General features: G+C 39.5%; 1 protein-coding gene across 7 annotated transcripts in view; it reads left to right on the top strand.

Moving 5' to 3' along the window:
• The window catches only part of TMEM68 (transmembrane protein 68), a 38,041-nt gene extending 24,354 nt beyond the window's left edge, over positions 1 to 13,687 (top strand). For 4 of the 7 annotated variants that reach the window (XM_077758274.1, XM_077758280.1, XM_077758275.1 and 1 more), the window contains 3 exons: positions 2,902 to 2,962; positions 4,631 to 4,770; positions 12,379 to 13,687. In XM_077758274.1, the coding sequence (XP_077614400.1) occupies positions 2,902 to 2,962; positions 4,631 to 4,770; positions 12,379 to 12,495 (318 nt within the window). In that variant the 3' untranslated portion in view covers positions 12,496 to 13,687. The remainder of the gene's footprint in view (positions 1 to 2,901; positions 2,963 to 4,630; positions 4,771 to 12,378) is intronic. The other 3 variants (XM_077758276.1, XM_077758278.1, XR_013333726.1) reach the window with 2 other exon arrangements.
• The last annotated feature ends 347 nt before the right edge of the window (positions 13,688 to 14,034 follow it).

Below are 14,034 nucleotides of genomic sequence, written 5' to 3' on the forward strand. Positions count from 1 at the left end.
TCCTCAAACTTCGAGTCAAAACTTAAGACGGTCGTAGGAATAACTACTTTAAAATTGTGAAAAAAATCTAGACTGTTAATTCAAGTTTACAAAATACTGGTAAAAAAATATTTAAGGCTTATCTGAAAGTTACCGGCTTTTTAATATGATCCAAATCACTCATTTTGTGAAATTCCTGGGAGTTAGCACTTTGATAAGAATTTTTAGGTAGCTTCATATCTAAATAGCTTGGGAAAATACTGGCCCATTTCTTCAAGTTAGAAAACAAATAAGTGATGTGGAAGAAAATAACATTTGTTTTAATAAAATTGTTAACTGTGTATTATCTTCATCCACAAAATAACCTTTGAGGTTGGATAATTATTATTCCCATTTTGAAGAGCCTGAGGCTTAGATATGGTTAAGTATTTTGTCCAGTGGTGTTCCCTTACTTTTAGTGGCAAAGTTCACATTGTCAGACCATATTCAACTGATTCCCCAAGACTAGTTTTAGCAAAATACACTCTGTTTCTCTTGCACACACCCGTGCACACACATACACACAGAGACACACGTATTCATGCAAACAATTTAATTCTAGGTTACTTATGCAAGTACCTTGTATACAAAAGGTGCACACGGAAAGGAATGAATAATTATACTGCAGTATCAAGTTGTAATAAAGCAGTGCTTATGGTTTGAAGGCTGTAAGCTTGACTGCAAATTTAGAACCCGTATGCCCAGGCTATAGCCTGGAATACTGAGGCTGCGAGGGTAAGCATTTTCCCATGTAGTAGGTTCTAGATGTACCCAGCTTCTGGAGAGTAGGCTGTTTACAGGATGATATGTAACCTGGAGGGTCCTCATAACGTGCATGCTCCAGCACAAAGTTAGGGCTTCTTGTACTCAGTAGACATAAATCCAGCAGCACTGGTCAGAGAAGACAAGGGTTTGCATGTGAGCTGAAAGGTTTCTGTTCCTTTCGGGGCATTTTATGTTCTCAACTCTAAAAACACAACTCTCTGAAACATTAGACTGTCAGCCAGTCACTTTATTTCACAAAACTAGTGGTGGTTTCCTAGATCACAATCTAAATTTTTTTACCAAAGAGTCAGTGTACTTTGTTTTATGTTTTAGCTCTGTGAATTAACACCATGAAACTTTAACTTCTTCCACGGAAGTGCTTTTCTTTACCCGACTTCTTTTTTTCCTGACTGGTTTTAAGATTGCTGCTGCCTGTTACTGACATTTTGTGTTCAGAGAATACAAACTAATCCACTGCAGGCATTGCCTTTCTGTTCTGTGTATTCATCCCTTCAGTAATTCATCCATTGCACCTTGTTTTAGCACCTCGTCTAGTCCAGGCACTGTTCCAGGTGCTGGGGAGGCAGCTGTGAACAGAACAGTGTCACTGCTGGTAGGGATCTTCCTCCTGTTGAGGGAGAGATGCAATAAATAAGTGATCAGTGGTTGTCTGTGAGGTTTTATGAAGAAAGTCCACCATATTTTACTGTTCCCCACAGATAACAAGAATGGCTTTTTAGAAGATTTTTTATGTTTTATTTATTTTTGGGAGAGAGAGACAGCGTGAGCAGGGGAGGGTCAGAGAGAGAGGGAGACAGAATCCAAAGCAGGCTCCAGGCTCTGAGCTGTCAGCATAGAGCCCGACGCGGGGCTCGAACCCACGAACCGTGAGATCATGACCTGAGCCGAAGTTGGATGCTTAATCGACTAAGCCACCCAGGCACCCCAAGAATGGCTTTTTATTTTTTAAAAAATTTTTTTTTAATGTTTTATTTATTTCTAGGAGAGAGAGACACACACAGCGTGAGCAGGGGAGGGTCAGAGAGAGAGGGAGACACAGACTGAAACAGGTTCCAGGCTCGGAGCTGGCAGTCAGCACAGAGCCCGACGTGGGGCTCGAACCCACGAACCGCGAGATCATGTCCTAAGCGAAAGTTGGACGCTTAACCGACTAAGCCACCCAGGCGCCCCAAGAATGGCTTTTTAAATGTCAGCTTATTAAATATCTGAAACCCTGCTTGCCAAGGCAGGTAACTCTGTATCAGGCAAATACTCATGGTAGACTGGAAGTAAAGTGATGCTCAGGTTTTTTCCCCTCTAAAACATCATTTAATTCATTGTATTTTGTGTGCATGTTAAAGTGCTTTTATTCCGTTTTTTATGTACTTCAGTTTCACCATAGCAGAACCTCCTTACATGATCCTTTGCTATTTCATCATTGTTTTAAGACATTTAGTTAAGATCTCCGCTTAAAAAAAAATCATGCTTAATCAGTGATATTTATAGAAAATAAAAACCTTAAACTTGTGTGAGCAGAAATTCTCTAAAATGATAAAAGGAATTGCTTTATATATATGCTCTTCCTTTTTTATTTTTTGCAGTGAGTTTTATACTTTTCATTGATGTTGAACATTCTTAGATTTAATAAGCTCACAAAAAAAGGTGTTTCAGTAATTCTATGACCGCATCTTCCCAAAACTGGTCATTTAAATTTATATAAATTTCTCCATACAGAGAACCTCTGCTTTGTAGCTTTCTCCAGTGAGCGTACTACTCAGTGGACCATTAAATCATTTTACCACGTTCATTTTGTTTAACGAAATTAATGTTTTTGGTAATCCTTATTTTGAGTTTCAAGGGTTTATATGGAATGATAGGAAAGTTGGTAAGTGAAATATTATATATTGCCACTAGAGGGTAGTAGTTTCAATTTTTATTTTTACAAATGATCGAGTTAAATTTAGTCCAATGAATCACACTAGTGATAAAAGTAAACCTTTATTTTAAAAATACCTCGTTTTCATAATCTTAAACAGGCCCCCACAAGTTTGCATTACTGATTCAATGGTGATATTGAATGGATCAATATATTTACTTTTTAATTCAAATTCTCTCTAGCCCATTATTCCTATGTTTACACAAAATATTCGAGAAGGATTTAGATCACTTGGAGGAACAAGTAAGTTCTGATTCATATGGTTTTTCTAATTATAATGTAATATTTAGAATATGTTAGTTTAAATATTTGGGCTTTTGAACCCTGTAAGAAATCTTTTTGAATTAATACCTTAGATAATGGATATATTTTTTAGATGCTTTTCTAAAGTCTAAATGATAACTCTTTCTAAGTAATGGCAGTTCTTAGATGTTAGGTTTGTTTTTTTTTTTTTTCAGAATCTCATCTACATACTGAAGCTCTTATGTTGTGGGCTTAAAACTATAGTGAGTTCTCTAATTTCCTGGGTTGAACCACGTCGTTGAGGTTTAGAACAAATGTACCCATTACCCAGACTATCTTCCTAACTCACTGCTGAATAAGTTTCAGCTTTAAAAATGCATGATAATTGATTAACAACCTAAGGATGTATCATCTGCTTTGGTTCATTTGTGACTTCTTGTGTTTTGCTTTTTAAGAGATTTTGGACCATGAAACATGTATATTGTAAAGTTCTTTTTGCCTAACTTTAATTTATGGGTAACAAAATAAGCTTTGAGCATAGTTCGAGGGGTGACAACAATTAGATGTGCTTTTTCTTTGCAATTTCTCTGTGGTTTCCTTCTTACTTTGAGATTTTCATAGTTTATTTTTATACCCAGTGGTTTATATATTATATTCAATTGATTATATTCTATATTCCTAGCTAGAGTTAATTGTTCCTATCCACATGCAAATCTCCTCTTGAAGAACTGCAAATTTCTATTGTTTCTTTTATGTGTAATATTGGTATATTGTTGATATTCTATTACATTTTTTTAGGTATTACCTCCTCCCCCTTCTTTTTTTCAAATGTAAAGTAGAAAGTAATGTGATAGTTAACTGCTGTTGTCAATTATTTCTTCAAGTAGAGTTATTTCTTCTAATTTTCTTTCCGGTCATTTCTTCAGAATTTAACTTGCATACCAAAAATTATTCCTAATTTTGTTTCCTTAATTATAAAGTGGTTTAAAAATTACTGTTGGCTGCTTTTTGACTTTCTTCTTGACTTAGTTCATCAGTTTATTTTACATTATTACCAGTTTCAATCCTGCTGAGTTTCATACTTGGTCACTAGCATTAGTAATTCTCTGCTACTCTGCAGTTTTCTTAATTTACAATAATATTTTTTTCTTTACCTGGTTTATTGGTGCATTTTAGTTTCATGATTATGTGAATTTATCTTACCCTTTTCTCTTTTTTCTTTTCTTCATATAAGTCTGTTTTTGTGAGCCTCTAGATGTTTTAGCTTCTAGCTTTGGGTTACAGTCATTACCCTTTGTTTTGTAATAATAATAATAATTGGTTTGCCGTTTTTAAATTCTCGTTTATGAAAGCTCATTTTTAAAAAATTAATAAACCTTATTTTGGGGGGCACTTTTAGGTTCACAGAAAACTTGGGCAGAAAACGCAGAGCCCTCATAAAGCTTCTGGCCACCCCCGTTTCTCCTGTTATTAGCATGTCGCGTTAGTGTGCTGCGTTCGTTACAAGTGATGACGGGCTCATCTTAAAAAAACATATATTGTATTAATTGCCTGGAGGTGGTACTGTTTGCCACCTCCCTCTAAGCCTTACGTAATTAATTTGAAGTTACAGTTATTTGTTCAGAATATTTAACCCATTAAAATCATTTGTTTACCTTTTGAAAACAGGGTTATTTAGGTGGCTTTATGAAAAATTCCGCTATCCATTTGCTCCGATGTATGGAGGTTTTCCTGTGAAGTTACGCACCTATTTAGGTGATCCTATTCCCTATGATCCAAAGATAACAGCAGAAGAATTAGCTGAAAAGGTAAATTATTGTTTCTTTCTTAATCTTTGAACAGATTTTTACTTTTAAGTATTGTATTAAAAATCACTTCAGTAATTTATTGTACCCACGTGTTCTAGATCAGGTGTGATATTTTCCCTCAGGGGACACTTGGTAATATCTTGAGACTTTTTTTATTGTCGTGACAGGCAGGACCTTGGGAGGTGGTGGTGCCACTGGCATTTGCAATAGTGGGTAGAGGCCAGGGACGCTGGTAGACATTCTACAATGCCTAGGTAAGCCCCCACGACAAAGAACTACTCATGTTAAAATGTCAGAAGTGCTGAAGTTGGGGCTCTTGGCACTGGTAATTAAGAAGTTTCATAAGTGATGTTCAGAAGAATGTGATCAAAAGAAAGATTTGACCTCCGTAAAAAGAAAGTATTGTTCTTATTTGATAGAAATACCTTGGGAGGAAAATGGCACAGTGTTTAAGGGTTATGAAATCAGATTGTTCCTAGCTCCGCAGTTGGCTGTGTGACCCCAGGGAGTCCCCAGCTCACTCTGTTAGTGTGCAGAAGCGGGAAGGGTATAGATCCCACTCATAGTTGGCCCTGAGCCTGACGTGAGGTTGGTTATACAGGCTTGTTGTTTAGAACAGCAGGTGGCAGATAGTAAGTGCTTCGTGAGTGCTGGATATTAACACTGCTAACACCAGGGAGTCCTGTTGTCCTAGGAACTTAGAGTCTCGTGAGGGAGCTAAATACCTGAATCCGCGCTTACGCTTACACGGTCCTGTGTCCCTACGGCGGTGTGCTTCCAGCCAGCCTGATGTGCGGTGCTGCCCGCGCACTCTAGGAGGTGCACCACCGCCATCGCTGGCCTCTGCTCACTGGGTGCCAGGAGCACTCCACATCCACATCCCTCACTCATCATGATCATGAAGAATGGCTCTAGACCTTTCCGTATGGTCTAGATATCCCACTCAATGGAGACCTGCTGTCTTAGGGCATCATGGAGGCACTAAGGGAAGATCATCTAAGTTAGAGCAGGGATGCCTCCTTGAGAGAGGTGATGCTTGAATTCAGTTTTGAGAGACAAGGCATTAGCTGGACAAAGAGTAATGAGGTAGAGGAAACTGCATGTATAAAGGGATGGTTATGAAATAGAAAATCTTGGGGGAGTTGGGGGTAGTGTTGTATAGCTACAAAGGGTATTATAGGAGATGAGGCTAGAAACACAGGAATGGTTGGGACTATCATGGCCTATAATTGATTTTGTTTCCTGAAAGTAGGGGGGGTGCTCTTGAAAATAGGTGAATGATGTAATAGGTTTGCGTTTGGGAAAACCACTGGAAGCAATATGGAGGCTGATTTTGAGCGAGACCAGTAGAAGCTCAGAGGGGAAAAAGACTGCTTTGTGAAGGAAAAAGTAGGAAAGCTTCCTGGAATGAGGGCATTTGTGGTGGGTCTTGAAAGAAGGGCGTGACTTGGTCATGTGGACTTGGGGCTGGAGGAAGAGTATGAACAAAGACCTGGTTGTAGGGGAGTTGACCATATACCAGGAGTGTTGGTTAGAACAGCATAGTTGGAAAAGATTGCCTAATAAATTCTCCTCCAGGAAGAGGCCCCGCAATCAAGTCTATTTAACTTTGTTTCAGAAAGCATTTCCCAGTCTTACCTGACTTAAACCCTCCTTGTTTTTCCTGGAATAGCCCTTAATAATAGCTGTGGAATAAACTTGTGCAATCAGTAGCTTAGTGGGTAGGGTTTGGTTGAGATGTTACTGGATTAGTAAGTAGGAGCCACATTTTTAGGCCCTTAACTACTAGACTAGGGAATTTGTCTACCAGATACATTTCAGCTAGGATAGGCCTCTGGGAGTGGCTCATATCAGTTTCATTCAAAGTTACGTGGCCAAAACAAACAGATGTATAATTGGTTTCTCTACAATGAAGACGACTGTAGCAATTGTGATTACTTAGATACTTGTAAATATGAGTGCACTCTTTAAGAGCAGGGCCCTTGCTGTGAATTCTTGGGTCTCCAGTTCCCAACACAGTTAGGCATTTAATCAGATCTCAATAAATCTTTGATGAATGAATGAATCACAGAGTGACTTCTTTATCTACCTGGAAGAGAGAGCAAGGTACAGCTCTGAGATGTTTTATAGAGATAGAACATACCAGACTTGAAAATTACTTCTGTAGCTACCTGCAGGATATGTACATATATATTTATATATGTAGGTTTTTAAAAATACTGTACTGGAGTTTGAGAGAGAAGTCAGACTTGATGATGAAGATTTAGAAGTTATCGGCACGAGACAGTTAGTGAAGTCATGAGCTTTACAAAGCAGGTTAGACTACGAAGAAGAATGAGGGTGGACTGGGGGACAGGTAACACATGGGGGCCGTGCCAGGGACAACGACCAAAGCTGACGGGAAGGGAAGAGACGAGAGGTGGAAACAAGGACATCTGTGTGAGTGAAGTTGGCAGGTGAGGATGTTTGATAATAGGGATGATTGGTGAGACTCATCCCACAAGGAGATAAAGAAGATGAGGCTGAGAAAAGACCACTCAGCAGTCACGTCTTCAGAAAGTATGAAACTACGTAAAACCCCTGAGTGGAAAGGCTTTTATTGAATCATCTGGAAAACGGTGTGAGTGTGTTTTGATTATGACTTTGATACCAGCCTTAGGTATGTATAGTGTGATTTTTTTTTAAGTTTTTAAAATTGTAGTAAAAGACCTATAACATTTATTACTTAACCATTTTTAGGGGTATGGCTTAGTAGTGCTAAATATATTCACGTGTGCAGCCAGCCTCCAATCTCCACACCCACTGAAAACCAACTACCCATTTTTTTTTCTTTTTCTGATATTTATCCATCAACTTTTTATTCTGGTTCCTTTATGAGCCATGCAAGATTCTTCCCTCCCCCCTGCTTTATCGAGATGTAATTGACCAATAATCTTTATTTATTTTTGAGAGAGAAAGAGAAAGAGAGTGCACAGAAGGGGCAGAGAGAGGAAGACAGAGGCCCCGAAGCAGGCTCTGTGATGACAGTAGAGAGCCCGATGCAGGGCTTGAACTCATAAACCACACGACCATGGCCTGAGCCAAAATCAAGAGTCAGACACTTAACCTACTGAGCCACCCAGGTGCCCCTCCCACTGACATTTTACTGGCCAGTGGAGTCACACGGCCACCCTGGACTTTACTGGGACAGGGTCAGTATGCCTCCCATAGGATGGCCCGAAAGAGAGGGGCCTGGTAGGCAGAGGGGAGGAAGGACTATACTCTACCCCAGCGTACTGGGGCTCAGCAGCGGAGACATTAGGTGACACTGTTCCTACCGAGCAGCTGACATGGAGGAGGTTTCACAAAGGGTAGCAGTAAAGAAACATTATGTGCCTTTGTCTTTGCTTATGTGTCTCTGAACTTCATTCTTAGAAAACTTACTTGCAGGGGCGCCTGGGGGGCTCAGTCGGTTAAGTGCGGGACTTCGGCTCAGGTCATGATTTCATGGTTTGCAAGTTCGAGCCCTGCGTCGGGCTCTGTGCTGACCTCTCGGAGCCTGGGTCCTGCTTCGGATTCTGTCTCCCTGTCTCTCTGCCCCTCCCCTGCTCACTCTTTGTCTCTCTTTCTTTCAATAAATAGACATTACCAAAATTTTTTTAAGAGAAAATAAAAGAAAACTTACCTTCAGTTATATGAATGCTGGTTCATTACATGAATTCAGAGCTTATTGCCCTCCTTCATCCTGGAAACAAATCTCTGTGACACTGGTTTTTAGAGTCAGGACCTGCTCTCCACATGACATGACTCCTCTCTGCTCCGGAAGGGCTGCCCCACCGATGCGGCTCCCAGAGCCTCACCCGGGGGTGAGACCTTACCCAGCGATGCCGCTTCTGCCTGCGTGCACTTCATCGTTAGTGTAACATATTTCCTTGCTGCCCCTGAGCTGTCTGTTCTCCTCTAGGGTATGAGTGACTTTTATTCTGTTCTTTGAAAACTCCTTCCTCCCTACCTGTTACGATTTAAGTGGGTCAGAGCTGGTTAGGAACACCTTTTACAAATACCATGTATTTTTATGGACAAAATAGAAGGTCACAGAGAAAGAGGGGGGAAAGCCAGGCGTGGAAGTTGAGGGATCTGGGTTCTAATCCTCACGCTACCACTAGGCAGCAGTATCACTTTAGAAAAGTACATTCTCCCCCAGGTCCTGGCTTCCTTATTCATAGAACAGAGAAAGGGAACTGAGTGAGCTTAGGCATTTCTTTCAGGTCTCAAATTAAATGAATCCTGTTCCCTTATTTTCCTCAGTTAAGGAAAGTATATTACTAATAGTTAAATTCCAGTGCCTTGATTTTTCATGTGAGAGCAGAATTTACTCACATTCATGTCACTGGTAGAGGTGGGTATTTTATATATTAAAACATATAAATATAGTGAAAACTTACCAATTTAAGTAAGAAAGCAAAGGCCCTTCTGAATCATTGAAATTCATCAGTTATCATCTCCAGTTACTTATTGTGCTTTATTTTCAGTACCTGAAGTAACAAGTAGTCTGCCAAAGCAGGGTAGCATTTCTTGGGGGAATTTATTTAAGTACATAGTTCATATTTTTGATTGAAAGTTATCATTATTGAACTAAAATGTACTTGAAATAAAGAACACTTGAAATTTTCCTTTTGTAATATGTTGTCATGATTTTCCAGTCTTCACTTCTTAATAATATAAGCATAAACTATAGGATAATGACCCCTGGATTATCACAGATTCAAAATTACTAGCATCCAAATTAAAGTAGAAATGAAACCTCATTTAAAAAATGGGTGATAGATTGTTCTGGCATTTGATTGTGGAGAACTACTTTGTGAGCACTATCTAAATCTAAATTAAAATATACTGTGCTAATGCTCAAGAGGGCACTTGGGATATTTCCTGAACGTTCTCTCAGTCTTAATCTATTGTTTCGGTGTTTACAGTGTCTGTTTCTGTCTGTCTCTTTAACCCTCTCTCTGTAGTCTCATACACACATCCACACATTCTTAGAAATCCGGGTTTATGTACATACACATGCATATATCATATACGTGTAAAGGTGAAAAGAAGATGGAGAGAAGTGAGTAGAGGTGAGTGGTGTTTGGGAGGTGAAGTAAACGATGTGCCGATGGATTGGCTCTTGTGAGTGAGAAGCAGGAGTTACGGATGCCTCCTAGGTTTGGGCTTCCTTGGCTAGATTCATGCCCGTGTCATTTGCTGAAATAGGGAAGGAACGAAGGAAGGGGCAAAGTATGAGGGGGAAGGAATGTTAGTTTGGTCTTAAGCATGTTGGATTTGAGGTGCCTTTAAAACATTCAAGAGGAGTTCTCTCGAGCACTCATATCCTGCTGAGCGAGCTGGACGTACAAACTGAGGAGTCGGCAGCACACGAAAGGGAATTAGAGTTGTGGAAAGGGGAAAGATTACCGAACCTTTGAAGAGTCAGTCAGTGCCAGATTTCAGGATTATAAATCTTCAAAGAGGATTGAAAAGGAGCAGCCAGAAAACTAGGAGAAAACCTAGATTTTCCTGCAGTACGAGAATTCCAGAAGCAAGACCAATGGCGATTGAGAGGTCATGTAAGATTAAAAGAATGTCACTGAACGGAGCTGAGTCAGTTAAGCATCTGACTCTGTTTTGGCTCAGGTCGTGATCTTACCTGATTTGGGCTCCGCATTGACAGTGCAGAGCCTGCTTGGGATTCTCGCTCTCTCCCTCTCTCTCTGCCCCTCCCACACTGGCAGGCACACTCACACTCTCTCAAAATAAATACATTCTCTCTCTCTCTCTCTCTCTCTCTCTCACACACACACACACACACACACACACACACACACACTAAGTAAAAAAAAAAAAAAAGAATGGGTTTGGTGACAGAAGGGTATCATTGGTGATTTTGCTAGAGTTGTCCTTTCTTAATGTGTTGGCCTGGTATTTCTTTGCCCCAAACGCTTCCTTGACACTTCAGTTCATGTTAAACAAAGTCTGTGCTTTCTCACTTGGTGTTTGACACCCTTCATGATGTAATTCAATTATGATTTTAGAGCCTTACACCACCCAGCTTCAGAACACGTACCCGAAAGTCCGGCCAGGTTCCCGAACTCACCATTCCTTAGGCAGTGGTTGTCCTCTGGTCATTTGGCTCCTATTCTTGTCTTCTCTGTCCCTGAAATGGTACTGGTCCTCGGGGACCCAGACCAACTGGGTTGGGTACCTTGTTCATGTGTCCTTCCCGGTCATTGCCCACCAAATGGGCTCTCAAGTCTGAACTTCCAAATGTCTTCTTTTCCCATCTCAGATGGTAGACACATCTTACAACTAGTCTTAGATTTTTATTACTTTGTACTTGACCCACAGTTACGAGCTTGAGATTAGAGACTTGTTTCACGAATGTTATAGCTTCCAAAGCATCTCCTGTTTTCTAAATAAATGAATAAAATATAGAGAATAGCCTTCACAGGAGACAACCTGTATTAGGCACTTTTGGTCACTGCCTGGTAGCTGAGGACATGGTTGAAATTTCATTTAACCCTTCGAATAAGTGTATGAACTAGTTCTTTCACAGATATGAAAACTTGGGGTTTAGAGAGGCCTATTTTTAAAATACATCTTTGGGCTAGGACTTATTAAATTATATTTTAAAAAGACGAAGCTTAGACTCTGAACTAGAGAGAACAAGCTGATGGTCACCAGAGGGGAGACGGGTGGTGGGGGCTGCCGTGACCAGCACCGTGTGATGCACGCAAGTGTCGAATCTCTACATTGTACACCTGAAACCCGTATCACCCAGTATGTCAACTAACTGGAATTTAAATAAAAACCGCTTTACCAAAATAAAGGGATGAAGGTCCAAGATGTATCAGAAGAAGGCTTATTAAAGGGTACCATCTAAAAGGACGTATGTATGCTTGTGCATGCATGCTTTATGTGCACGCACAAGTATTTTCTTAGCCTCAAGCGGGCTTAAAAGTAAAAATTATTCAAGTCTGTCATGAATTTAATGGGAAGCCAATTGTTTTAGGAGACTCCCAGTTATATCCCATTGGCTTTTCCATTGCTGTGACTGCAAGTCCTGTGAAACTGTCCAGAAATTGAGGCAGGGAACTAAAAGCGTAGCAGCACTTTTTCCCCTTGCATTGCGTGATGTAGTTGTGTGTATGTGATGAAACACACACAGAGATGCATGCATGGGTAGAAAGGAGTAAAACTTCCTTTCCCACCTGCCCCCTAGAAAAATGTCCTCCGACTTGTTTTCTTCTGATTTTTCCTCCTTTCCTTTTAGAGCTTATTGTATGCAAAGCATTGCTGTGCTCAGCTCAGTGTTGGAGAAAGACGAAGTTGTCTTAAGGAGCTTACAGTCTAGTGTAGAAAATAGCCATGTAACAAAATAGCCGTGCAACGTGAACTGCGTTTCCAACCGAGAAAGTACCAGAGCGACGCTGTGGGTGTGCAGAGAAGGAAGGCATTAATTTCGAGGAGGGAGGGGTGCCAAATGAGGGAGGACTTGTTGAAAGTAGTAGTATATTAAAATCTTTACAAAATGAATGATCTATTTTGAGAACCAAAAGAATAACGGCTTTTCTTTTGTTTTCTTAATAGACAAAGAATGCTCTTCAAGCTTTGATTGATAAACACCAAAGAATACCGGGAAACATTATGAGTGCTCTGTTAGAACGCTTTCATAGAAAACAAAAGATCAACTTGAAGACGATTTAATACATTTATATTAGTATGTTTGTGTCTATAGTACTATCTTCTAAATTTTGTAGGTTCTATAATTAGTATTTTTTAAAAAAATGTTAATAAGCAACTTTTGCTGAACTTGTTGGTTTAAAATTGTATCGTCGATTTTGGTTTCGCAATCAATTGTGTCAAATTTAAGCAGTAACTCATTACATGCCTAATAATTCAGGAAATGAGGTTTCTTTTATGAATTCCTGATAATGTATGATAAACGTATAGATTTTAAAAATTAAGTTTATTAATAACAGCAATTTAGGTTAAACAAACATTCCTAAATAATGTGTCTAATTTCTGTATCTGTTGCATCGGACTAATTTTGCAAGATAGCATAATTCAGAGAAGAAACACTCTTTTATCTGCCCCTCATTCCTTTCTTCACCTTGGGCAAATCACATAATGTGTTGGTGCCTTGGCAATTCACTTTTTAAAAACATAATAATACTATGTGGAGGAGTGTTATTTTAAATTCTTTATATTTGCTGTGATTGAGAACCGTAGAACTGAAATTATAACTGAATTAAACAATACCAAGACTTTTTAGAAGATTATGTATATATTTGCTCCCTAGGATCTTTAAATTATTTCTTCAGGTATGATGTCAAGTTGCCAAGGACAATGTTTTTCAAATTGAATAACAAATTAGGAAAAGTACAATTTCTAGTCATTATTCTTTTGAGTATTACGTCGTTACAAGAATCTGTGGGCAGACCGCAGAGGGTGTGTGTGCTGTGACGTGGCCTTGAGCGGGGTGGGTGGAGGTCCCTCTTGGGCTCCACGGTCCCCGTTAGGAGCTGACCCTGTAAATTCGGAGCAGCAGAGCACAGCCCCTGCTCAGCACCAGGGCGCATTCCAGTGACTGTTCAGTCAGCCCGGTGGCCCACTGTTCCGGCAAACGTGTGCTTGAAGGACAAGCTTATGTGAACACAGGCTTTCTGAAAAATGAATCCGTGGCTTTCAATTTGTTGTCTCCTTGAAATCTGAATTTGAGAAGTATTTAAACAGAAGAGTACCAGGAATCAAATGCAGTATCTCCCTCTCCCTTTTTTAGATATTGAATTACTTGGATTTTTGTATACATTTTTGTATAACAAGCATATATGTATGATATGTGTGGTGTATATACAGTTCAGCAACATGAAATAAAAGCAAAGCTGAAGGAAATTCATTTTCTTGTGAAATTACATACATGACATTTTCTTACTTCAAACTAATTTTTTTATTTTACTGTATACATTTTCTACCTACAACCATATTCATCTGGCTCAGCCACAGTGAGTAAACCTTACTTTCTAGTATAATAAATATATTTTTATTTCAGTTTCAATGAAAAGAGTCAATTAATGATTATTTGCAGACTTTTCCCCTCTAGCAGTGAGCAGGGTTCTTTTGAAAATCGATAAGCATTTCCAGAATGAATGAATAAATGGTTATAAAACAAATGAGAATAATGTTTTGGGGGCACTGTTGGGTTTTAAAAATGGAATAAAGAACAATATTCATCGCTGATCAGGC

This window comes from Crocuta crocuta, unplaced genomic scaffold (assembly GCF_008692635.1).
Source record: "Crocuta crocuta isolate KB4526 unplaced genomic scaffold, BGI_CrCroc_1.0 scaffold338, whole genome shotgun sequence".
Classification (NCBI taxonomy): domain Eukaryota; kingdom Metazoa; phylum Chordata; class Mammalia; order Carnivora; family Hyaenidae; genus Crocuta; species Crocuta crocuta.